Source organism: Neophocaena asiaeorientalis, unplaced genomic scaffold, assembly GCF_003031525.2.
Source record: "Neophocaena asiaeorientalis asiaeorientalis breed wild unplaced genomic scaffold, Neophocaena_asiaeorientalis_V1.1 scaffold93, whole genome shotgun sequence".
NCBI classification, from domain to species: Eukaryota; Metazoa; Chordata; class Mammalia; order Artiodactyla; family Phocoenidae; genus Neophocaena; species Neophocaena asiaeorientalis.
Genome location: NW_020174273.1, coordinates 1,533,943 through 1,559,611, shown reverse-complemented (window position 1 = coordinate 1,559,611; position 25,669 = coordinate 1,533,943). Strand labels below are relative to the sequence as shown.

At 41.5% G+C, this 25,669-nt stretch overlaps 1 protein-coding gene across 10 annotated transcripts in view; it reads left to right on the top strand.

Annotated features, from left to right (window-relative positions):
• Nucleotides 1-25,669, top strand: part of DROSHA (drosha ribonuclease III) — a 129,218-nt gene that overhangs the window by 4,727 nt on the left and 98,822 nt on the right. For 7 of the 10 annotated variants that reach the window (XR_003004624.1, XM_024755761.1, XM_024755760.1 and 4 more), the window contains exons 5-11: nucleotides 3,658-3,750; nucleotides 9,364-9,474; nucleotides 9,707-9,938; nucleotides 13,031-13,172; nucleotides 14,950-15,104; nucleotides 18,074-18,154; nucleotides 24,459-24,545. Coding sequence is in view for 9 of the 10 variants with exons in the window: in XM_024755761.1 (XP_024611529.1) it covers nucleotides 3,658-3,750; nucleotides 9,364-9,474; nucleotides 9,707-9,938; nucleotides 13,031-13,172; nucleotides 14,950-15,104; nucleotides 18,074-18,154; nucleotides 24,459-24,545 (901 nt within the window). In the remaining variant the exon portion in view is untranslated. The remainder of the gene's footprint in view (nucleotides 1-3,657; nucleotides 3,751-9,363; nucleotides 9,475-9,706; nucleotides 9,939-13,030; nucleotides 13,173-14,949; nucleotides 15,105-18,073; nucleotides 18,155-24,458; nucleotides 24,546-25,669) is intronic. The other 3 variants (XM_024755762.1, XM_024755763.1, XM_024755764.1) reach the window with 3 other exon arrangements.

Sequence of the window (25,669 nt, the reverse complement as noted above, 5' to 3'; positions counted from 1 at the left end):
TGGCTTTTAATTTGATTTTGTTGCATTGAAACATATTCATACTAAAGAAAGTTGCATTTAAAACGTACTATTCCATTCCAGATTACATTTCTTTTTTTTTTTTCCAAAAGACCAAATATCTATATATACAAGAGAATAAGGTTTCCAGCAGACACTCATAGATGGGCATCTAGAAGTGCTCTGAAGTTATATGCAAATTCTTTGTGCATGTATGTTTTTCTATAAGTTAAATCAGTTGCTTACAGCAGATTCTTAAGAGATGGTGTGAGTCTATTACATCAAAAATCTAACAACCATTGGTTTAGATGGAAAAATAAAAATGCACAGATATCGATTGTACTAATATTTATTTGTACCTTCAGTGAACTGTTTATATTGATGAAGATTTGAGGTTTTCCAATTGTCAAGCTGGTAACAATGCTGCTCTTTGTGTCTGCTGTGGTGTGTTTACCTTCATTGTCTTGTGGAACTTCTGTGCTGAAAAGTTTGAGGTCCCCAGAGCGGTCACTCCGTTACTTGGGTTTGTGGAGAGCTGGTCTTGGCCTCTGTGGAATCAGTGTGCTTCTCAGTTCCCATGTTGTTCTCATGGCTGGGGGCTTGATTCTGACTGAACATTTTGCCAGTAAACGGTAGCAGTCATTCTCAGTCCCGAAGAGAGTGACCAGTACTCGGAAGGTTCGGAAGGAAAATGCTCTATTGCTTCTCCCTGACGCCCAGTGGAAGGTGGAAGGAACATGTTTCCTTCAGAGGTGACTGATTCTGGTGGGCCAAAGCTGACAGAGTTGGTAGACTTTTAAAAGTCTTTTCAGCACGACTTACTTACTGTTCCCGGTCAATTTTGTTCTTAATTCTGTGATGGACTAGTTGGCAGAGGCCTGTGATGGTTTATTTTACAGTTTTATGGTAAAAATCTAAATCAGAAAGAATTCGTTAATAGTTTTCTTCAGACAAAGTGATTATTAATAAACCTGTCTCTGGGGAAACATTTTGCTGCAAACTTCAGCATTCTAGGTGGCATTTTTTTTTCCGTTTTGGGGGTGCTGTAGTTTTTAGGGCTCTGCTGTAAAATCCTGGATTCTTCCATCCAGGCTTAAGCTTGGAATTAATGTGTTTGTTTGAAGAAACACAGATGTCCTGTAAACTGAGGATGTCTATCAGTAAGTGAAATCAAGTGCCAAAAGAATTACCCTTAATCTCCATTATTCTAAAAGGCAACCCCTTTACCATGAAGGACCTTAGGCAGTTAGCTCATCTTTGTAAATGGCCTTTATTTACTTTGGAGTTGTTTTATAATGTTGTATTTGGGATATTTGCCTAGGAGCTGCCTTAGTGTCACAGCCACATTAAAATCAGCTCCTTTTGGGGTCTTAGTAGCGTGTCAGTCATCTGTCTTATATGGAATGCTTCTGTGAAACAAACATGGGGTACCTGAAGTCCTAGTATAACTTCTAGAAGTATATTGGAGAAAACCAAAAGTTTGTGCATTAGGTTGTGTTAAGTTTATGCAAATTCTTTAGTCTGTCCTCTGGCTACTTCTCCCCTTGCTTCTTGGGGTAAGTGAATCTGTCCTTTTTCAAATTTCATTCTCCCTCTTTTTCTCCTGCTCCAAAATCTGGTTGAATAATAATTAGAAGATCCTTTTAGGGCAAACCATCTCTAGCGGAAGTTTGTGAAGAAGTAGATGTATGCATTTGCTATCGTGAAAGATCAGGGTTCCTCCGGGGAGTGGGAAAAGAAGCAGCGGCAGATGCAACCAGTAAGGTGCAGTGCAGCGGCTTCCCACAAATGAGTAGTGTTATAGCACAGTAATCCGCATAGCTGTCCTGTTGAGTACAACGTGTAGTCATCAGAGAGCTAGTATCATGTATCTAATACTATGCTTCCAAACAGGGAAAAGTTTTTGGAAAAATAACCCAAGCATTGTTTTTCTTGCTTTAAATGGCTTTATCATACAGTGTTACTGTGACTTACGTCCATACTGGTCTTTTCAGTTCATAGCCACTCAGAGGTAGTAATCATCATCAGAAATGCCACTCTTGAATGCAAAATTCTATCCCCTAGATGTTAAAGAAACAAACAAAACTTAGGAATATCCTTTAAGTTGAGGGTTTTTTTGTTTGTTTTGTTTTGGGTTTTTTTGATGTGGACCATTTTTAGAGTCTTCATTGAATTTGTTACAATATTGCTTCTGCTTTATGTTTTGGCCTTTCGGCCCCAAGGCATATGTGGGACCCCAGCTCCCCAACCAGGGATCGAACCCGTGTCCCCCACGTTGAAAGGCGAATTCCCAACCACCAGGAAGTCCCTAAATACAGTTTTTATTTGGAAATAGAGGCAATTATTTTTTTCAGCAGCCATGCCATCACAAATTACATTATATCTTTGTCATGTGGTACCGCTCACTAGCTGGGATTTACTGCCTAAAAGTAAACTGTAAATTTAGTCAGGTAAAGAATGTAGAATTCCAAGCACTGGCTCCTTTACTTTGCACAGCTGGTGTGTACCTGAGGCTTAAGTATATGTTAAAAGTATTATTCAAAAGAGTCTTTCTTGAGGAGGGGTGATTTTTAGGTGAAAAAACAATTTTTGTTTTAATATCTAAGATCTCTATCAGTTTTGTAAATTTTGATTTCAGTGAATTTACATTTCTTCTGTTTGGCTGTAGGTTGGGGGATTTTTTTTTTTTTTTTTGGCCATGCCACATGGCAAGCATATAGGATCTTAGTTCCCAGACCAGGGATCGAACCAGTGCCCCCTGCAGTGGAAGCACGGAGTCTTAACCACTGAACTGTCAGGGAAGCCTGGTGCAGGGAGAGGGAGATGTTTTTGAGTTCAGACATTTTTGTAGTCTTCTTGCTGGACTCAGACTAATATAGCATTTTTTTCCCCCATCCTAAGACCTAGTAGTTATTTCCCTTAGATTTGTTTCTGATATAAACACACTGGAGTTCCAATTTTTGTTTCAGATCTCATTGTACTTATTAAATAGACTCAGAAGTTATTACTATTATTATTACTAAATTCTGGTGTCACATTGGAAGGTTCAAAATCCTACATTCTAGTTTTACACTGAGTAAACTCAGTGTCTCCATTTAGAGTTTTTTTTCAGATGAAGACAGCATTTAAAGGTAAAGTGACTTAGAGTCTCATGACAATTAGTGATGGCTAGAACTATACCTCAGGCCTATAACCTATCAGAGTTTAGAACTCTTTCATTATAGACCCTTGTCCTGATCTTTACTGTAAAAGCTTTAACTGGCATATATTTGATGGATGAAATTAAAAATGTTCTAGAAATCAATGGACAGTTGAATCCTTTGAAGTTTTCCTCTTAGGTTAAATAATCAAGGTTGGCTGGTTAGAAGGTCTCAAGAGAAGATTATGATAAAATTCCCTTTGTTGCTCAGTATTAAGTATGACTTCTTTTTTTTTTTTAAGAAAACACCAAGAAATGTCCAAGTTAGTTAACTTCTGTAACGTGAAACACTCCTTTATCCTCTAATAAATGAAGGATGAATAAAAATTCCCATAGTGAATAGTGCCTGCAGAATTCTTAGGTGAGGTGAGGTTCATTTATTCAGAAGGTGAATTCAGTGAAAAGAGATGGTGTTTTGAGTCTTTCTGTTGAAAACAGCTCTGTGTATTAATTCCTTTAAGAGAGCGGGAACGGGAGAGACACAGGCACCGGGACAGCCGAAGATCACCGTCTCTGGAAAGGTCCTACAAAAAAGAGTATAAGAGATCTGGAAGGTAAGCAAGGAGTTGACACTGGTAGAAGTCATAGGATTATCTCCTGGAATTCAGATTTTGTGCTTGTGCAAAGTATCAGCCAGGTCTTAAGAATAGCCTGAGAGTCTGTCCAAAGAGCCCTGTGAAAAGTTAAAGTAGCCAATTACTTAAAAACCTTTACTTTCAAGATGTATTGAGAATGAACAAGGAAAATCTTGATACATTTCCAAAAGTTAGAAATTATATGGGCCACTTTCTGACCTCAGTTGCTATAAAACTATACATTAATAATTCAAGGTTTTTTAAGAAAAACCTTGAAAATTCATAATTATGCTCTTAGATTTACTTGTTTCAAAAAAAAAGAGCAAAACTGCAGTCACACCTTATTTGGAAAAATGACATTGAGATTGCTGCAAATCAAAACTTGCAGGATGTAACCAATTCTATATCGATAAGTAAAATCCATGTCTTATGTAATGGTAATTAAAAACAGTACTCTAGGATCTGACAGATTTGGGGTCAATTACTAGTTTTCCCAACTTTGTTATTGAGCAGAGTAATCTAACTTTTTTTAAGCCTCAGTGGCTTTGTCTAAAATAAGGACAGTTATACTTGCCTTATTGAGTGGTGAGGGGTCATTGAGATAATAATACACGTAAAACACTTAGAACTGGGCCCAGTAGTGCCAAATAAATGGTAACTATATATCTAATTATTATCTGATCACTTGACTCTAGAAATTGGTAGAGTATAAGAAAAGCGGAAAAAGGGATTTAAAGATAAAAGAAATTAATGAAATAGAAAATAGAACTGAAGTACTATAATAATATTTGTAAATAAATGCAAGATTTGCCGTACAATTTAAAAAGTGGCAAATCAAGAAAAGAAATACATACATTCCATTAAGTATAAGAAATTATACTTTAAACCTCCTTCATTCCTGTATTATTACAGGAATGAAGGAGGTTTAAAAATTATTGTATGTTGGTATAAGTACAGATATTTTATTTGAGAGATTTAAAAACTTGGAGGTGATGGGTTGTTTTCTATGAAAACAAAAATTACAAACCTTACACAAGAAGCAGAAAATTTTAATAGGCTGATAACCATGGAAAAAAGTTGAAGAAGGTGAATTTGTGCCACTTTCAAAAAAGTTTTAAACTATTTTAGAACACTGATGAAGAGAAGGAAAGCTCAGTGCGTGCTGTGATACCAGGAGAATCCAAATGGCAAAACCTAATCAATGAAAAGAAACCACAAAACAATCTCTTATGAATAGGGATATGAAAATACTGATTAGTATATTAGCAGGTTTTCAGTTGTGTGTTAAAATAATTGAGAGATTATTCCAAGATTGCATGGGAAGATAGGTTAATATTAGGAGATTTGTAACTGTAATCCTTTGTGTCAGAATCTGTAGGGTTATCTCAGTATCTGCCTATTAGATATTTAAAATAAAGTCACATCCATTTATGAGTAGAAACTGGTAAACCTCGAGTATAAGCAGACTTCTTCAACATGATGAGAACATTATCTCGTGACGAACATGATTGATATTATCTCAGAAGAGCCAAATTCAATGTTGAAAACTTATAGACCTTCCCATACACATTAAAAGGGGTCCTGTAAATCATTGAGGATGTACATTAAATAAAGACAAGGGGGCCCAATTGCCTACCACTGTCACCTGATGTATAGCTAAATCAACAAGCGAACAAAAAACATTGCATCCTTGTGTGTCCCAGGTATTGTACTGGTGCGGTGATATAGTCATTAACAAGAGTCCCCACTTTTCAGGAATAAGAAAGTTAAGTACTGTGAGAAGTGCTTTTGGTAGAGCAATTAATTACATGTTGCTCTGGGAACACAGCAGTCGATAACTCAGTTTAGGGTAGTCACAGAGAAATTAACATTTTACTGATACCTAGAGTATGAGTAGGAATGCATGAGGGAAGGGAGATGGTAGGGGAAGAGAGAGAGCAGGTGTGAAGGTTGCAGTATATGAGTAGGAATGCATGAGGGAAGGGAGATGGTAGGGGAAGAGAGAGAGCAGGTGTGAAGGTTGCAGTATGGAGAATTGGTCTCAGAGGATCAAGCCTGGAGGTAGGGAAATGAGTTTAGAAGGCTTTTGTTAGTAATCCACAGAAGAAATGATTGTGCCTAGACCGGCACAGTGACAGTGGCGATGGGGAAAGGTAGAGGTAATTGAGAGATCGATGAGGGAGGCAGGAGGACTTGATAACTGATCGTGAGGAAGAGGCGGCAGCAGTCATCATCGAGGTCTGGTGTTCTCCTTTGAGGGCTGGGAACACTCAGAAACAGGTAAAGGAAGAGTTCAATTCGGGGCAAGTGGGATTTGAGAATCTGTGAGACAACCAGATGGAATTGTGTGGTAGTTATTTGGACACAGAGGTGCAAGGTTCAGAAAAGAGATCCTAGCTGGAAATACTAAATGCCATGGATTAGACGAGGTCAGCTGGGAAGAGTTTGTTCAGTGAGAAAAAGGGCCTGAGGAGGAGGAGAAGAAGGAGGGGATGAGGATAGGAAACAAGTCAAGATACTGTGTTGGTGGAAATCATTGAGGACCTGTCTGAGGTTGATGGTTTTTAATGTGCTGTGCTAGAAATCTCTTCAGTGTGCTGGTTTCTTCCCCATGCCCAGTAGCTTGTGGAGAAGGCAGAGACTTGGATTCTGTGAGTCTAACTAATGCAGTAGATGAGAAAATAAAAATTACAGATGTAAATCCTGTAAAGGAGGGAGAGTTATCATAGTTGTAATATAGCATCTTGTTAAAAAACAATTTTGAGTTTGGATTTTGAAATTCCTGAGACACCTACCTAAAAAAGATGTTTTGTTCCTGTTTTGAAATGTCCCTCTCAAAGTGTTAAAAAAAAAAGAAAGAAAGAAAGAAAGAAAAAAGAATACTAATTGTTGTTCACAATAGACAACCCTGACCATCCATTATTCAAGATACCTGCCTAAGGGGATGGGGTGACAATGTCTTCTGCCTGTGTTTCTTGATGATAATAATAAATATTTGGTGGGATTTTTAGTACATGTCAAAATGTCTGTGTCAAACAACCATATTAGCATTTAACTACCACTTATTAGCTGTGTGATAGTGGGCGAGTGATATAATTTCTAATTGTTTCCTCTCTAGGGGATGTTTATATCTGCCTCAGGGTTCTTGTAAGGACTAAGTGTGTCAGGGTACTTAAAAGAGTGTCAGGCTCTTAGGAAGTACCACAAATGAATAAACAAACAAACAAACAAAACCACACCACTGGGAGCCAAGATTTGCCATTATTAGCTAATGATATTATCAGGAAAATTCAAGAGAATTAGCTAAGAAACATGAGAATTAACTCACTGAAGTTGACAGTTATAAAATAAACATACTGTAATTAATAGCCTTCCTAAATACTAGTAATACCTACTTGGAAAATATAACAGGGAAAAAAATGTAGATTGACTACAGAAAATTTAAATTAATAAAAATTAAATAACTTATTAAACTTAAAAAATATATAGATCAGTGGGAAGAAAACTTCCCATTGTAAGTGTAGTAGATGACAAAGAAGCTGATGTAAATGAATGGAGGGCATGCCATATTCCTGTAGTGGAAGTGGAAGACAGGGTTATAAAATACCAGTTTTCTTCCAAAAACAGCTGTAGTTTTTAGCGGCATTGGTGGTATAGTGGTGAGTATAGCTGCCTTCCAAAAAATCTATTTTAATGTAAGTTCAGTTGAAGTACCAGTTTTAGTAATCTAAAATTTTTCTTTGGAATAGAAGTGAGTATAATGAAGAAAAATAATAATGCACAATTTGGTATGGATATAGATAGATGAATGAAACAAATATTGAACAACTTTCAAGTATGTATAAAATTTTACATCTATCATGAAGCTGTTTTTTCAAATCAGGAGAAACTGACGTGGGAACAATTAGCAAGCCATATGGAAAAAAATTGAATTCAGGTTTCTGCCTTAGGTCTTGGACAGATACAGTAAAAAAAATTTAATGTTAAAAGTAACTGAAGAAAATATAAAATATTTATTTAACCTTGGGATGGGAAAGGATTATTAGCGTAACACTAAGACTGGAAACAAACAAAAAAATCTCTAGATTTGGCCATATAAAAATTGTATGTAGCCATAAGCAGAATTATAAAGGAAAACAAAAAACTGACAAAGGTTACATTACATATGACAGCAGACAGGTGATTATTTTAATAAAAAACTCTTTCAATAAACAAAAAAGACTGTAATCCTAGTTTTAAAAATATTGGCATGGCATATTGACTCAGATGTTCAGAAAAGAAGTGAATGTGAAACGTGTCATTTCAGTAGTGACGAATTAAATGAGATACTCTTCATAAGAATGGAAAAGATTAAAAACAATCATGTTGACAAGATGTGTAGAAATGGGAAATCACATATGGTTTTGATGGTAATCTAAACTGGTACTGCCTATCTGTAGAGAAGCCTTAAAAAAAGTACACACTCTGTGTGTGAAATAATCTGACAAGTCTGCGGAGAACCCAGGTGTGTTTACAGTAGCATTGTTTACAGTGGCAAAAAAAAAAAAAACAGTAACAACCTAAGTGACTGATCAGATTTGTCAAATTATGGTATATACATATAAAAGAATAATATGAACTTATTAAAAATGGTTCAGATATAGATGTATTGAAGTAGAATGATGTTCCTGATTTACTACTGAGTTGCGGAGAGCAGGCTATAGAGTTTCTTTTTTGTTAAAACTTGTATGTTTACATATCTGTATCTTTTAACACATTTGTGAAATATAGTGGTTATCTCTGAGTGGTGTTACAGGTGACTTTTGTCTTGTTTTTTTAATGCTTTATTAGTTTTCTACAGTGAACATATATACATTTTACTTCACAGTACATTTTTTTTTCTGGTAACAAACCTAGTGATGTACATGTAATATTTGGAAGTTTTATCAATAAGTAATATATATAACCCTTCTAACCACTCACCCTTTTCCCCCTGATGTATACACACTCACACTTACCCTGTCATAAAATCAGGAGTGAATGGTAGAGTTGATGGAAAAAGTTAATTTGTGACTTTGACCCAGGTGTAAACTTTCTTGGATAATAGTGACTCTTATTATCAGGTTGCCAGCGCAACACTAATAAAGCAGTTACTCTCCTTGGCTGGATTCTCAAGGCCTTTATGGTTCCACCTAAATTTCTTGGGCTTAATTTAAAATCTATCCTATAAGTTTTTCCCTCCAAGCACATCCATAGGCTGGGCCTTTGCAAATTTCATGCCCCAGAGATTCAAGGAGATAGAATTGCTTTTTTCCTTTTTAATTGAGTTAGTATTCGTGGGGATTTGAATTAGGCAAAGTGGTGGTTCATTAAGCAGTAATACCCAAGTGTGCACTTCCAGAGAGATGCTTAGGGATAGTATAACTGGTTCACTCTTGGATTATGGTCCTCAGGCTAACTTTATGGCCAAGTTGAGACCATGTTTTGTGAAGATTTTTTTCTTTTTTCTTGGCAAAGCAGGATGTAGAGGATTCAAAACTAGTATGCTCAATGCTGAGATTGTCTATATGTGTGGAGATTTCCAAATATTTCCCAGATATCTTTCTCTTCCAGGAGTTATGGTTTGCCGGGTGCTTCTGAACCTGCTGGATGCACACCAGAATTATCTGGGGAGATTATTAAAAATACAGATTCTTGGGCCCCACCCCCGGAGACTTTGAATCAGTAAGTAGATCTGGGGTAGGGCCTGGGAATTTGTATTTTTAAACAAATAACTTCAGGTGATTCTGATGTCACCAGACTGGTGTCAGGGGGTCACTGGTTTAATAAAAATGAATATGGTGGTTTGCCATGACATTTTTCTTTTAGGTGAAAAATGAACTAAAGAGGTGAAATAGAACAGTTTTACAATGGATGAACATTTTTAATAATTAGCCTCCTTCGTCCCCTTTTGAAGTCGCTCCCCAAGTAGGGAGAAGAAGAGAGCTCGTTGGGAGGAAGAAAAAGACAGATGGGGTGACAACCAGAGCTCCGGCAAAGAGAAGAATGGTAGCTCAGTCAAAGAAAGAGAGCCGGAGGAGTCGCTGCCCGACAGAAACGAGGAGGACGACGACGAGCTCCTTAAGCCTGTGTGGATCCGATGCACCCACTCAGAAAGCTACTACTCCAGTGACCCCATGGATCAGGTGGTAGGTCTGAAGTAGGAGAAGCTGTGGACCAGAGCTGCTCAGCCTCGGTACTGTGGGCATCTTGGGCCGGATAATTCCTTGGGGCGGGGCCCGCCCTGTGCATTGTCAGATGTTGAGCAGCATCTCTGGGCTCTATGCACTGGAGGCCAGTAGCACCCTCTGCTCATTGTGATAACCAAAGCTGTCCTCTGATGTTGCCACATGTCCCCCGGGGGTGACAGAATACCCCTCCCGCCCCCTCCGGTTGAGAACCACTGCTGTAGACCAAAGCTGCTTTACAGATGCAAGAGTGCAGCAGGTTAATGAAAGGATCTCTGCATTCTGCATTTTTTATGACACTGCTAGTCTTACTACTGGTGGTTTTGTAAGCTCTCACTCATAGCTGCTTTATGCCTTTTGTGATCTATAGCCGTGTGTGTGTGTGTGTGTGTGTGTGTGTGTGTGTGTGTGTGTGTGTGTGTGTTTTCCCCTCAAAATGAGAAGCAAGGGAGAATTGAGTTTGTCTCTTACAAGTCTATCCTTGACCAAAGGTAGCCATAGCAAGTTTCCCGAGCACATTGCTGGTTTTGTGGAGTGGCAGGTGTCGTTGCCTTTGGTGGGCTCTCGAGAGACTCAGCACACATGCTGTGGGAGATGGGGCTCCTGGGGCTCGGCAGCCGCACCTCATTGAAGTGGGGACCCCACGACCTCCATATGCTCACTTCTTTTCCTTCTTCCGTCTCCATTTTATTTTCTGTCACTCTCCTTTCTTTTTTCTCTTTCTCTCTCCCAATAGGTGTCATGCCTCTATCCCATTAATTTAGGTGTATTTGCCATGCGATGGACATACAGTAATGTTCATTGATTAAATGAATGAGTGAAGGAATGGATATCTACAGATTTAGGACAGAAGAGCTTGGAGATGTTAGGTTTAGTGCATGGGGTAGATAAGAGAGCATAGCAGTTGTTTGGAATTTTGTAAACATAGCTTTGACTTGGACTGGGCCCTTATCTATGGGGAACTAGAGAGGAGACTCCCTTGCCTTTGAAAAAAGGGTCTGAGAAATCTTTCCTGTTGGCATGATATTTTACTTGATAAAGTAAAGCAGGGTTTTAAGTCATAGTTCACGTGATACAGGGAGGGAGAAGCTCACATACCGAGCACTGTTTGGTGCCAAAACTTTACTCCGTGAATCTCAGATTATCTCATTTAATCCTTAAAACATCCCTGGAAAAAAGGAATCTATTACTTCAGAATGTTGCTGTAGATAAGAATACTTGACTAATCGTGACTTAAACTTGCTGGGTTTATTTTTCTCAACAAGCTGTCTGGAGGGAGGTGGTGGCCAGTGTGCATTTAGTGGATTAGCGATGGCAGGGTCCCAGGTTGGCATTGCTGTCTTCTGGAGGGTCCACCACGGTTGCAGGATGCCTGCAGCAGCTCCAGGCATCACGTCCTTACACTCCTCTGTCCAGACACAGATGCAGAGGGCAGTGTTGGGTGGAGCCTCAGGTGCCTGGGGATCTTTTCTTCCATCCCTTTGCCCAGAACTGCATTGTGTGTTCTCCCCATGGATTCGTTTTCCATCTCTTCTGTAACCAATTTCCACAGACTTCACGGCTTAAAACAATCCACATTTATTACCTCACAGTTCTGTAGGTCAGAAGTCAAACTTGGGTCTCACTAGCTAAATTGAGGTACCAGCAGGGTTTCATTCCTTTCTGGAGGGAGCCTGTTTTCTTGCCCATTCAGATTGTTGGCAGAGTTCAGTTCCTTGTGGCTGTAGGATGGAGGTCCTTGTTTCCTTGCTGGCTGGCAGGTAAGGGCTGTTTCCAGCTTCTAGAGGCCATGTACATTCCTTGGCCCGTGGACCCCTTCCTTCATCTTCAAAGCCAGCAGCCAGCGGGTCGAGTCCCTCTTGTGCTTTGAATATCTCCTGCCTCTTTTTCCATTGCATCTCCGACTCCTGTTGGGAGAGATTCTCCGCTTTTAAAGGCTCATGTTAGGTTGGGCCCACCCACATTATCCCATCTCAAATTCTGTAGCCTTAATCACATCTGCAAAGTCCTTTCTGCCATGTAAGGTAATGTGTTCGTTTTCCAGGGATTAGGACAGAGGCATTTTAGGGGTAGGGGGACTGTGGCTCAGCCTGCCTTCTGAGATCATGAGTTTTCTGCCCCAAATCTGAAGGGAATCATGGTTCTGTAAGCAAGGAGGAATGGCAGAATGGCTGCCATGGGTATTATTATTATTGAAATAACAAAGCTGAAGGCACTGAGGTTCAGAGCATTTAAACAGGCAGAGCTGTATTTTTCCCCCTCACCTTTTTGTGGGCGTATTAAAACTCCAGTGTAGAAGGAAGGCTGATAAACCAGAAACCCAATATTGGCCTTTGTGTTTGTGCAGCGTTGAGGCAGAGAGACGGTAAGAATGTCAGAGCTATCCCAGCATCGCCAGTGTCAGTAATGAGCCGGGGCTGAGGAAGAGCAGTTACCCCCTTTTGGGATAACTGCAGATTTTATGATTTAATATTCATTTTATGTCTGAAAGGTACATTTTGAAAATTACTAAGTCAGAGAGTATGGACATTTAAAGTGATTTTCAACCTGGGAGGAGAGTGGGGAAAAGTGGAACACTTCCTCTAGGAATGCATTGCAGAACCTTGTGTTTGTGGTGTGTGTGTGTGTGTCCCTGTGTTTATGGGGTGCATGTGTTTGTGGCGGTCATTGGATTAATGTGGGATATAGACTATCAGTGACTTTCAGTAGGGGAGGAGTATATGTTCCCTAGCAGGGTGTCAGGTGTCATGAATTCTCAGAGGTTTATGATTTTTTTTGTTGTTATATCAAAAGGGCATAGATAAACTTTTCTAATGTTTCTGAATGTTGGCAGTGTGCATTTTCCTGAGGACTTTGTCAACCATAAATGTGTGTGCGTGATTCAGAGCATCATTGCCAGCACTGGGCATTTTGCTTTTAAATGTTTATTAAATCGAGGGTTGAAAAATGACACCTTGCTAGTACAAATCTTTGGTCACTGGTGAGCTCTTATTGTCTCTCTGGTATGACTATTATTAATACAGTTCCTAACATTGATCCTTTATTTTTCAAAGGGAGACTCTACGGTAGTTGGAACAAGTAGACTCCGCGACTTATATGACAAATTTGAGGAAGAGTTGGGGAGCAGGCAAGAGAAGGCCAAAGCTGCTAGACCCCCATGGGAGCCTCCCAAGACGAAGCTAGATGAAGATTTAGGTGAGTCACAAGGCACTAGACCGAGATCCTGTGCTCTTTTATTATTGCTTAATCCTGAACTTTTGGGATGTGTCCTTGAGAGTCCCAGATTGAAATTTCCTCTTGCCCGTTTGGTTCTCCTAATTACAGTCAGCAAATACATAGCAGTGAAACTTTCTTCTTTCTGATCTTATTTTTCCTTAGTTACATTCAGTAGAATACATAAGAGATCTCATTTGCAAGGTGTGCTGACAGTTGTGTCTCCTGTAGAATTGTCTTTTGTCTTAATCAGAAAGGACCATTGTCCAGCCTCCCATCAAAAGCAGGAGCCTGTTCCCGTGCCTCAGGCCTCTGATGGGCAGGCATTCCCTATGGCCCTCCCCACTGCCAGGGTGCTCCTGGTTTGATGAGAAACTCCAGCTATAGCCCAGCTCTGTTTGAAGGTTTCTCGCTCTTCACAAAGTTTTCATAACTTTCTTATATGGTGATGTCTTGTCTGTTCACAGACAAGACATTCAGCATGCCTTTTCCTGCGTGTTCTCTGGCTCTCATCTGTCTACTTTCATTATGTCTCCCTCGCTGAGAGGCAGTGTCCATGGTGGGGAAGAGCAATGACTGCACCAGCTGACCTGGGTTTGAATCCTTGCTCCACTACTTGAAAAGTGCGATCTCGGGCAAGTGATTTAATCTCTCTGTGCCTTACTTTTCTCATCTGTAAAAGAGGGATGACAACCTCCATCTCACACAGTACACTCGAAAATACAACCATGTACGGGTTCCTTATTACTATGCTGTACTACGTTAATCTCTTGTAGCATTAGTCAAAGTTCTAGGTCTTTTTTTTTTTCAACTGTGGTAAAATACTTACAACATGCACATGAGACACATAAGACATACCGTTTAGCCATGTTTGAGTGTACGGCTCAGTAGTGTTAAGTACATTCACATTGTGCAAACAACCTCCAGACCTCTTCATCTTGCTAAACTGACACTCTATCCACATTAAGGAGCAACTCCCCAGTCCTCCCTCCCCCAGCCCCTGGCAACCAGCATTCTACTTTCTGTCTCTATGAATTTGGCTACTCTAGGTACCTCGTATAAGTAGAATCACACCATATTTGTCTTTCTGTGGCAGGCTTGTTTCATTAGCATAATCCTTGGTCTGTTTTTATCCAGTCATTTCCAAGGACTAAAATCTTCTGTTGCTACCATCGAGAGAAAAACATTTACAATCTTCAGTCTGACGTTCAGAGCCTGGCGTTCATGACATTGGAGCCCCTCACTTCCAGGTTTTTTCCATGAGGCCTTTGCTCCAGCCAGATTCCACCCATGCTCTTGCCTCTGTGCCTTTGCCTGCAGCGCCCCATCTGTGTTCCTTTCCGCCTCATCAGCCTAACCCCCCCCCGCACTCCATGCCTTGGTCGCGTGTACCCCTTCTAGGAAATCCTCAGTGACCTTTCTGGACCAGTGTGGATTCACGGCACCTTTCTGAATGTGAAACTTTGTACTGCTCCAGTGGTTTGCATTTTCTCTGGCGTTGTTCATCAAATCTTTCTTTGTAAAAATATTTGATTCTTTGCTTCCCCCACTAGACTGTGACTTAGGATTATGGGCTCTGTTATTTTTCATGGGGTTGCTTAGCAGAGTTCTAGTATGGAGTAGGCACTCGAATATTTGCTGGGAGATAAACAGCTCTCCTCATATTTAGAGGTTTGGGTCATTAGAAAGTAAGTCTCCAGGTAGAACCAGCTTGCAGATTGCTTCAACATCTCTCCATGTTTTCCCCTCACCACTGTAGAGAGTTCCAGTGAATCCGAATGTGAGTCCGATGAGGACAGCACCTGTTCTAGCAGCTCAGACTCTGAAGTTTTCGACGTCATTGCAGAAATCAAACGCAAAAAGGCCCATCCTGACCGACTTCACGATGAACTTTGGTACAATGACCCAGGCCAGGTACGCAGGTTTTTATGTTCTTGCTGTGAAGACTGCGGACGTACACATCACGTTTATGACTCTAGGCTCAGAAGATGCATGTTAGCTGGCACTGAAACTGAATTTTCCTCAGGGTTGGGTGTCATTCTTCACAGCTTATTTCCTTTCAGCTTCTGAGTTCAGCTCCAAAGCATAGCACCAGGGCAAGTGTTCCTTGAATCATGTTTGATGATGTTGGTAAATCCTGTGTTGGGGAGCAGGATGATGGTGCTGCCTCATTAAACTTTCAGTAAATGGAAGGAGACGAGTGGTGGGTTAGGGAGAGAGCACTTGTAGTTCTTTCTAAAAGCAGTTCATCTGGGGCTTCCTTGGTGGCGCAGTGGTTGAGGGTCTGCCTGCCGATGCAGGGAACACGGGTTTGTGCCCAGGTCCGGGAAGATCCCACATGCCACGGAACGGCTGGACCCGTGAGCCATGGCCGCTGAGCCTATGCATCCGGAGCCTGTGCTCCTCAACCGGAGAGGCCACAACAGTGAGAGGCCCGCGTACCGCAAAAAAAAAAAAAGCAGTTCATCTGGAAGTTACTTTGCAGCTGTACAGTAAACAGTGTCCCAAGTCCTGTAAGACTCCATATTTCCTAGTTGGTAGTAGTCACAATGTCTTATAACTTCTCTTCCTTGTTAATAAGCATGTTTGAGCTAATTACATCATGGCTGGACATAATCGTTTTTGTTTTTGCTTACTATTTTATTATGAACTAATGCATAATACAAAATGTTAATAGTATCTATAAAAGATTTGTATTTTACAAATACACAGTACATACAAAAATAGTATCTTTAATGCATATGAAGTTATCAAGCATAATAAAACATCTCTATAAAAAGATAATTTAAAATTTATGTTTTATAAATAAATTCATACCATTCTGTATTATTTTGAATGCTCTTCTCCTGGTACTTATTAGATGACAGCTATCTAAATTTTTTTTTCTTGATACAATTAATATAGTTAGAATGCCTGACAGAAGTGTACTTTCTCTGAGGACTGCTCTCTGAGAATTGAGCAGAAATGTTTGCAAATGGTCAGTGCATTTTGAAATCTTACTTTGATATGTTAATCATGTATATGATCTCTTTAAACAGCTTTAGTGAGTTATAATTCACATACCATACAATTCACACAATTAAAATGTACATTTCAGTGTTTTTATGTATATTCACAGGAATATGTGCAACCATCATCACAATCTAATTTTAGAGCATTTTTGTGTCCCCTAAGAGAACTCCTGTGTCCATCAGTCACTCCCCTTACCCTGTGGTCATATCAAGAAACCTATTCCTTGGTTTCTGTGGGTTCTTATTCCTGTCAGAGATTTACCAGGGCCTTCTGTACAGTCTCAACATTGTGTTTACTCTGTGGTTTTGCATCCTCTGTACAGTTGAGCCTTATAAAGGGCTGATCTGCATTGGGGCCCAGACCCTGGTAAAAGGCAGGAATGTATGATGTCTATCTCACTTCTCCTTAAGTGAGCACTAAGTGATTTTTCATCACAACAGGTTGTGCCCAGCATTACGAATGTGTTGTGACTTTTGAGGGAATTTCATCACATCTCTGTTTGCCAGCTTTTACTTTGGATAATATCTTAGTGGATTTTTTTGTTTGTTTGTTTTAGGTAGCCATTATTTCTCTGCTGTACCACCTGGAGCTTTAGATTTCCCAAAAGGATAAAGAAAGTTACAGATTTTTACTTTAAATTTCTTTTCAAAGTTTAATGAGATATTTTCATTGGGCACGAGTTACAAATCCATGGATATCGAAAGAAATATGTGTGTGTATATAGAATATATTTGTCCCGTAATATGTGTCATATTTATAAATTATACATTTTAATTAATACAAAGAAAGTGAGAAATGGAACTCCACTTCCCCATACTCTAAACTGATGCTCTTATGTCATTTTTGATGCCATATTAACCATTTATATTGAATAAACTCATGAAATTGGCTTTTAAGGCCCTTTAAGATTTTGACCTCAATTCTGTGTTTTTGGTTTTCTCACTCACACATATGGTCCATTCCATTTAGATGGGTCTCAATCTCATGTCCCTGGAGCATAACGTAGGATTTCTTCCTTCTCTCTTTTCTCTCATGCTGGTGCCTCGTGTAGAATAGCCACCGTCTTTTCCCGTCCTGTTCAACCCTTCACATTTTGGTTTCTTGAAGCCTGAACATTTTTCCTTTTTCTTTAAAATTACTAAGCATTTCATATGTGTGTTATTTCTCCCATGTGGTATAAGTATTCCTAGTGCTTGCTTCAGCAGTGCATACACTAAAATTAGAATAAGTATTCCTTGACTGTGTGGACCCTTAGCTATGTATCACCCTCCTTCTCCCCTTTCTACCCAAGAGGCATTCAGGATTATTCACTTATTGAATCATGTGGGTGGAATTCATGGCAGTAAAATGAATTCAGGTGAACAAACATATACAGACTCGCCTGAATAGTGTTGAAAGTTTTTCTGGTTCAGGTAGGCATTTTCTTCCCTCTGCTTCAGATACCTTTAGGTCTGTCTTTGAAAACATTTAATCTGCAGGTCACTTTCAGAGCATTCTTTGTGTTCCTTCAGAATATAAAATAGGCTTTTCTTTTGTGAAAGAGTCATTTTTCCTGAAATAAAAAATAGGGGGAACATACTGGAAAGTGATAGGAGAAGATGGGGGCAAACAGGGCTCTGACATTGTTATTTTCTGCTTGGCTGCACAAATAAGTCAGGAATCCAGCATTGTCATACCATTTCCCTTTATCAGACAATAGAGACAGTTTGCAGCTTTATTGGTTTGGGAACATCCGTTTAATCTTCTAACCGTGACAGCCTCTTCAGAGCTTCGGTACTCATGACATTAAAACCCACACAGTTTCCGAGGCATCATCGTGCATGGAGTGGATTTTCCCCCAGTAAAAACGAATTACATTCTGTTTCTGACAGATGAATGATGGCCCACTCTGCAAATGCAGCGCAAAAGCGAGACGCACGGGAATCAGGCACAGCATTTATCCCGGAGAAGAGGTAACTGGTTCAGGTTATTATATTTGTCAGTGCTGAGAAGCCAGAAGTAGACAGATGCTGTTGCTATTCTTTTCCCCGTAAATGAAATAATACCATGGAAATAGTCTTCTCATATTCCCTGATAGTCTCTGTTACTGATAATTGGAGAAGAAACGTACTTGGGTTTTAGAGGTGGAGTGGGAATGTTATCAAGGGAACTTTGGAAGGTTCATTATTTAAAATAGGCAAAGTGAATTTGAGTTGCTTTTTTATTATTTTAAGTATCCTAAGACGGTACATATTGTAATCTTTTTTCATGTTTTTGTTATAAATGGTTGTGAATCTCCCTGGAGAAGTGATCTTACTGAAGTGCTGTAAGGCACATGTCCTTTTTCCTTGGGGACATGAGTGTACACTGTTGTGTTTGTTAGTCTTTGTCTGTTGTCCCCACTCAACTGGGAGTGGCACACGGACTTGTTTTACCTGTGTCACACCCCAGTCCCTGGGCTGTCAGGAGCGCGCCAAGTGTGTCTGCCTGATGAGTTGAATACTTTTACATCATAGAGTTATATACACCTACTCCGTTCAGTTATTTTCCTTTGTCTTTTCCCATTATCTTTTATCTTTACAAACTATTCTCATTAATCCCAGGATTGTCACTTTATGATTCAGCACATTATGTTTAAACATAGTTTATGTAAATCCTTCATTTCTATGTAAAACTTGTTTGAGGCCATAACAGTAATCAGACTAAGGGCTAGGAGCCAATGGCGGATACTTTGAACCACTTGCCTCCCTTTGACCTCGTTTGTCTCTGGCAGCTGGCCAGTGTAGCGAGGGCCTGTGGGACGAGATGTGCTCTCTGTGAGTGTCCATGCGTGTGCTTTAGGCTGGGGTCTCTGCAGGCAGGGCTGCAGTGAAGACATTTCACAGGGACCAGGCAAGAAGAGGGTGGGCTTGGGACCTAGCAGAGGCGGAAGTCCACCTGTGATGGGCCTTTAAAGCCGGGCTTGTCGGAATTATCTTGCATGGGGCTGGAGTGGCTGTCATACCTACATCTCCCTCGTCCCGAGCAAGCTGCCTTAGGAAGGGCACGACTTTGGCGGAGGGAGGGGCTCTGTAGTGGAGGCTGACCTGGAAGGAGCCGACAGTGGCAGGCTGTGTGCTGACTGCTTTTCCCATAGCTGGGCAGCAGGCCCTTCCGTGAAGGGAGATTCAGGTGGGCAGTGGTGCTGGCTGAGGAATTCTGAGCAGGCAAACCCATCCTCAGAGTACATGTGGCCCTTTCACAATGGACGGGACTTATGTAGTCAGCATTCCACCAAGTGGTAGGTTGGTCTCCTCCAGGAATGTTGCCATATTGGGGGCCTAGCGTTGGTCATTGGAGGTGGCTGGCTGGACGTTCGGCAGTGGCAGTCAGCTTAGCCAGCTTAGCCTGGGGAAGTGAGGTCCATGCTGTGGGGCTCGTGTGAAGCCTCCGTCTCCGCTACTGTGGCCACTTTGTTCATGTGGCCACCCTGTCTACCCTAGGTGGCTAATGACCGAGGCTGGCTGGCATCATCTAACTGTGCCGTTTTGTCAGCTAGATGGTTTAGAACCTCTTCCACAGTGGGAACATCCACATGTGATGAACATCCACATGTGATGGAGAGATCATCGTTCTCTCCTCCTGTTTGTTTACCTACAAGTCTCTCCCGCAAGACCTTCTTATCCCTGATCTTCCCATCTTTTTCCTTCTAGGCCTCTCACAGCTGGCATGGCCACTTGCTTCTGCCATGAGTCCATCTATATTCTAGCCTCAGGCTACTTCTCTTTCCACACAGAGTGGATGACCAGGTACACCACCTGAAACTCCGCCCACTGGGAAGAATCTCCCTCATCGCTGTCTCTCAGAGCCATCCCTGAATGAGGCTGCAGCACGGTCCGTTTTCGGCTTGCACCCCCTTTCTGACTGACCTGTTTGCAAACCAAGCTTGGGCTTTTCCTTATGCTTTCATCCTCCTGTCCTTAGTCATCAGCTGACGGAGGGGAGCTGATGCAACGGTGGTGGGCTTGTTCGTGCCCTCTGCTCCTGTGTGTGCTTGGTTCTGGATGTACGCCCCCTCCACCTTACCATGGGTTGTTACTGGTCCCACCCAAAGTTATGCCAGGGTGGGACTGGCAGAACCCAGCTTACGATGGGCAGTTCCAGCCACATGTCTGTTTGCTGTCCCTTGGCCATGCCTTCCAGATCTACCAGGGCCCAGCAGCACACCAGGAATTGCTTTTCAAAGGCATATAATTCTTCACTATAGATGGCATGGCTTGGCTCCAGAACCCCAGAGACCAGCATTGTGATTCTCCCAGTGTGGCCACAAACTCTTCTCGGCATCTTTTCCCACCAACAGTGTGGGATTTGCCGAATTGTATGGCCCCTGCAGCAGGGCTGCTTGCACTGCAGTTTGGAACTGCTGAGGCCTTTCTCACTTGAGTCATGCTTACAGCTGTTATATATGGGCTGCAGTAATATTCCTAGCTGAGGACTGCACTGCCTCCTGAGCCTGGGGAGGCCCACCTAGTGTACTGCTTCCTTCTTCATCATAGGAGGTGCACGAGGCAATAATTTTATCTTTTACTTTGGATGGATGTCTTGGAACTCCCCAGAATGCTCCCCTAAAATGGTACGGCTGGGGTAGACCCTGAATCTTCGCAGGGTTTCTCTCTCACCCTTCGGAGCATATCCATTTTACTAGGGCTCTTAGTTTCCTCAACGTAATAATGTCACAGATGTGGTGGAGCAATATAACATTCTACAGTATTCCAGAAGGTCAGGGGCACCTTGGACTGTATTATGACAGTGAGTGGGAGAGTGAACCCGGTGGCAAACCCATAAATGTTGTCTGTTCCACGTGAATGTGAACCGGTTCTGATCGGAACTGGTCCTCATCCTGATTGGGATAGAAAAGGATACATTCAGCAGATCAGTTGCCACATACTTTGTACCTGAGGTCAGATTAATCTGCTGTAACTATGCTACAACACCTGGCACAGCAGGTGCAATTAGAGCTACTTGGTTGAGCTTGTGGTGGTATATAGTCATCCGCCAGGATCCATTTGGTTTCTTTAGGGCCCAGACTGGTGAATTAAACAGAGATGTGATAGGGGCAGTCATCCCTGTGTCATTTGGATCCTTAAGGGTGGCACCAATCTCCACCATTCCCCCAGAGTCATACTGTTTTTGAGGTCCGGGTTGGGTGGCTTCTGCTTGACCTTTCCCATCACGACGGCTCTTACTCCACAGATCAAGGACACAGTGTGAGGTGGCGCCGTCTGCCAATTTTGTCAATTCCAGTGGTACACTTGGGAACCAGGGAAATGACCACTGGGTGGATCTGTGGACTCAGTGGACCTACTGTAACCCAGACCTTGACCAAGATTTTGTTTACTACCTTGGCCTCATCTCCCCCACTCTGACAGGGATACCAGAATGATACGTCCAGTCTCTGAGTATCAGTTGATTCTGTTGCTGGGTCTAACACTCCTTGAACTGTCTGGCTTCTTCCTTCCCCGGTGTACAGTTATCTGAGCAAAATGGCCGTAGGCCCCTTGGGGGAAGGACAGGGCCACCGTGACCATTTTTGCTGGTGATAATGTTGCAGGGCCCGTCCTCCTGCCTTCTGGCCACCTCTTCAGGCAGTGGATTTCAGTCCAGTAACTTGTCAGGCCTGGAGCCGGGCAAGGGATCATGAGTGTTTACTGGAGCAGCCTACCTTCAGCCTCTTGGTTATCCAGTCTTGATTACATCCGTTGGTACAAACTAAGGTAGTACTCTTATCAGCTACCCATTTTTTTTGTACCTAAGGACACTGTGTTGTGAAAACCACTTCCATGACTCTTTGTGGGTTACATCCCCTTGGCTGCCACTTCCGTCTTGCTGGCGATAATGATAATTGTGTGACCTGACTTCTTATAATGAGCCCCATCATGTGGCCTCTCTTGTTTCAGAGTCCTGTCATCCCTGCTGCTGTAACCGCCTCTCTTACAATCAGCCCTGGCCTGCAGAGGAGGCCACCACCGATCGTCTTAGTGACGCTGGTGCCCCTTCACGAGCACATTCCTTTTGGCCTTGGTCAATGGCGTGTCCTCTGGGCCTTCCCATGGAATATGATTATCTGATAATATTTTTCAGTCATAGATACTATATCCATCCCAACGTACCCATTTCCTTGAATCTCTGAATTCCTTCCTCCTCTGTCGGTCACTGCAGTTTTGGTATTTTCACTTTACTCAGCACGGGCCATCGCTTTTTCATGCTTTTAGGAGATGTCTTAGTAGGGAGTTCTCAGCATCTCCTGACATCCTTGAATCCCGAATGCTCCCAAGTCAGTAAACTCTTCCCTAATTAGCTGTATGTTCTGTTCCTTTTGATCGAGCACTCCCAGCATCTGGTCGTGTGTGGACTCCTGCTGCTGGCACGTGCTGGTGCCAGCTGGTTCTTACAGTTCCTTTGGGATGTTATGTCTCCTCTCAGCACCTTCCCAGCTGTAAAATGTGAAACCAGTTATGCTGTGAAATGACCCTAATTACAGGTCTGTTGTGAGGTCGGGTGCCGGGAGAGTGAGGACAATGTTGCCTTCAGGGGCTTTCGTTGTCTTCAGACGGGTGAGTGCTTGCTCTTAATAGACAAGGATGGGCCACCTCTGAAGAGGCAGAAGGGTTAGAGGCGTCTGAGGAGTCAGAACCTGTATGTCTCATCCCGGGTTTTCATACCCCTGACCTTGGCATAACAGACCTGCCTTGGTTGACTGTTAATTAGCCTTTAAGTTCCACCCACTTGGACAGGTAAGCCCTGGGCTTGGTCCTGGCGCTCTCTGATCTCTCACTGCAGGTGGTAAGAGCCTCTTGGTGTGCAATAGCAGGCTTTCACATCTGGCTTCTAGCTGCCTTTCCTTCTCCTCTGCTGCTGCATTTCTGTAGAGCAGTGGTTCTCTTAAGTGTAGCTCTCCAACTAGTATCAGCATCACCTGGGGCCTTGTTAGAAATGCAGATTCTCAGCCTGCCTCAGCTGCTGACTTAAAACTTCTGGGCCTGGGGAGCAAGCAATCTGAGATCACACTAAAGTTTGAAGAGCATGGTAAAGCATCAGTGGTGCTCGGCAATAGCCATCCATCCCATTATCCCTACAGCTACCGGTCTCTCATAGTTTTAAACACCTGGTGCATTGCACCTGCTTCCACTTGTACAGTCTCCCAATTCAGCATCTTTGAAAGTTTCAATTGGCGTGTTATCTGGTGCCAGGGGCTGTGTGCTCCACCAGCCACCGTGATGGGTTCCTTTCTGCCAGCTGGATGGTAAGTGATTCAGCTCCAAAACCCTGTCTCATCTCCTGCTTTCTTGGATCACTTCTGGTGCCAACTGTCACACGTTGGATTCTCCAAAAGCAGATGCTAAGATGAAGTTTGGGGTGCATGTTTCTTAGGGATCTTCACCTGTGAGAGGAAGAGGATATTAGCAGCATTGGATAGACGGATTAGTCTAACTATGAGTCAGCTCCAGCAAAGCCCCTGTCAACCTGGTGCTGATCCAAGGAATGAGTATTGCCCATTCAAGTTGGGCTGGGGGGCTGGGCTTTTGTACCTCTGCCTCGCTCACTACACGCCAGACATCAGGTGAGGGGCCTCTGCAGTTGACACAGATCCTGAAGGAGCCGACAACTGGAGACTGCTGTCCATGCTGTTCACAGTAGGCAGCAAGTCCTTCCTTGAAAGATGGTCTGGGTCACCCATCGTTGTGTCTGTCACAATGTACCCAGTGATTCCACTGATGCTTCTGTTGCTCGCTGTTTTCCTTTTCCCGTCTTAAGCTCTGTGCATATTCTGTCCACCACCTCTGTGCTTGCTGCATTTCTGGTTCTCTCTATTTTTATTCAGCATATTTAACCCTTTCACTTGTTTCCCCTTCCTATTATAACCTACTGCTGTTACTTCTGAGATTATTTTTCTTGCTTTCTGGGGTTTTTTTTTTGTTGTTTTTTTAGTTTATTGAGAGGTTAGCCAAAGGTCAATTATTATGTTATTTTAAATGAAAGGAAGATAGTCATGGAAATTCAGATCTAGAGAGATCTATATGTTGTATTGTACGTGAGTTGGTGGGTTGAATGCGTGACCAGCAGCCCATTTTTATCTATCTAGTAATGGTAAAGTGAATACTGTCCTTCCCTTCCAGTTTGTGAAGGAACACACATACCACCTCTTTTGTCAGATGCGAATCTAGAAAATACAGTCTATTTTTAAATAACAGTATTTTGCTACTTTACTCTTAAACTCATTTTTATTTTTCTCCTCAGGCCATCAAGCCCTGTCGTCCTATGACCAACAATGCTGGCAGACTTTTCCACTATCGAATTACAGTCTCACCTCCTACAAACTTTTTAGTGAGTTCCTAACAAAATCAGGTTTCATTTGTTTAAAAATGTAGTAAATATGTTCTATGTGTGTACATAGGTTAAAATGTGAATTGGTTAAATATGGATTCAGTTCTTAAATGTTCTTTCTTTTAAAAACATTTTATTTTTATGCCAATAAAATTGACCTTTATCATAATGACTTATTTTTGGCTTCCTTTCATTATACTACTTTCTGTATCTTTTTTCATTTATATTGTCGGTACCACATAATAGCCAGTGAATTATGGAGAGCTTGTTCGTTGGAGCTATGGAGTTGGAAGAATGCAGAGAACGCTTGTGCATCTCTTAAAAATCAGCTAATAGCTTATGCATTATCTATATATTATGACCATAGTATTGCATATATGACAGTGATAATAATACCTAATGTTTGTTGACTATGGTACTAGGCACCATTCTAAGTATTTGACATGTATTAAGTTATTTCACACAAAAAAATCGATGAAATAGGTATTATTATCCCCACTATGCAGGTGAGGCAGTCGTCCATGTTTTACAGATAAGGTTAAGCAGCTTGCTCTAGATTATTCAGGCAATAAGTGGCACAGTGAGGACTTGAGCCTGGGCAGACTGACTTCATGGTGCATGGCTGTATGCCATTCCACTGTGCCGTACTGCCTTTTCACAGTACAAAATTAATTAATTCTGGTTACTTTTTTAATTAAGAGATTTCAGTTTCAAAATTAGATTATTAATATTTTAACAACTTTATTGACATATAATTAATATACCATAAAACTCACCCATTTAAAGTATATATTTCATGATATTTAGTCTTTTCACAGAATTGTGAAACCATCACGTCAATCTAATTTTAGAACATTTTCATCATCTCCCAAAGAAACCCTGTACTTACTAGCAGTCAATTCTTTCCCACCCCACAGCCTTCAGAAACTACTAAGGTACTCTCTGTCTTTATCATTTGCCTATTCTAGATATTTCATATGAATGGAATCATAGAATATGTGATCTTTTGGCTTCTTCCACTTACCATAATGTTTTCAAGATTAATCCATGTTGTAGTATGTAACTTCATTCCTTTTTATGGCCAAGTAATATTCCGCTGTATGGACATACTGTATTTTATTTAT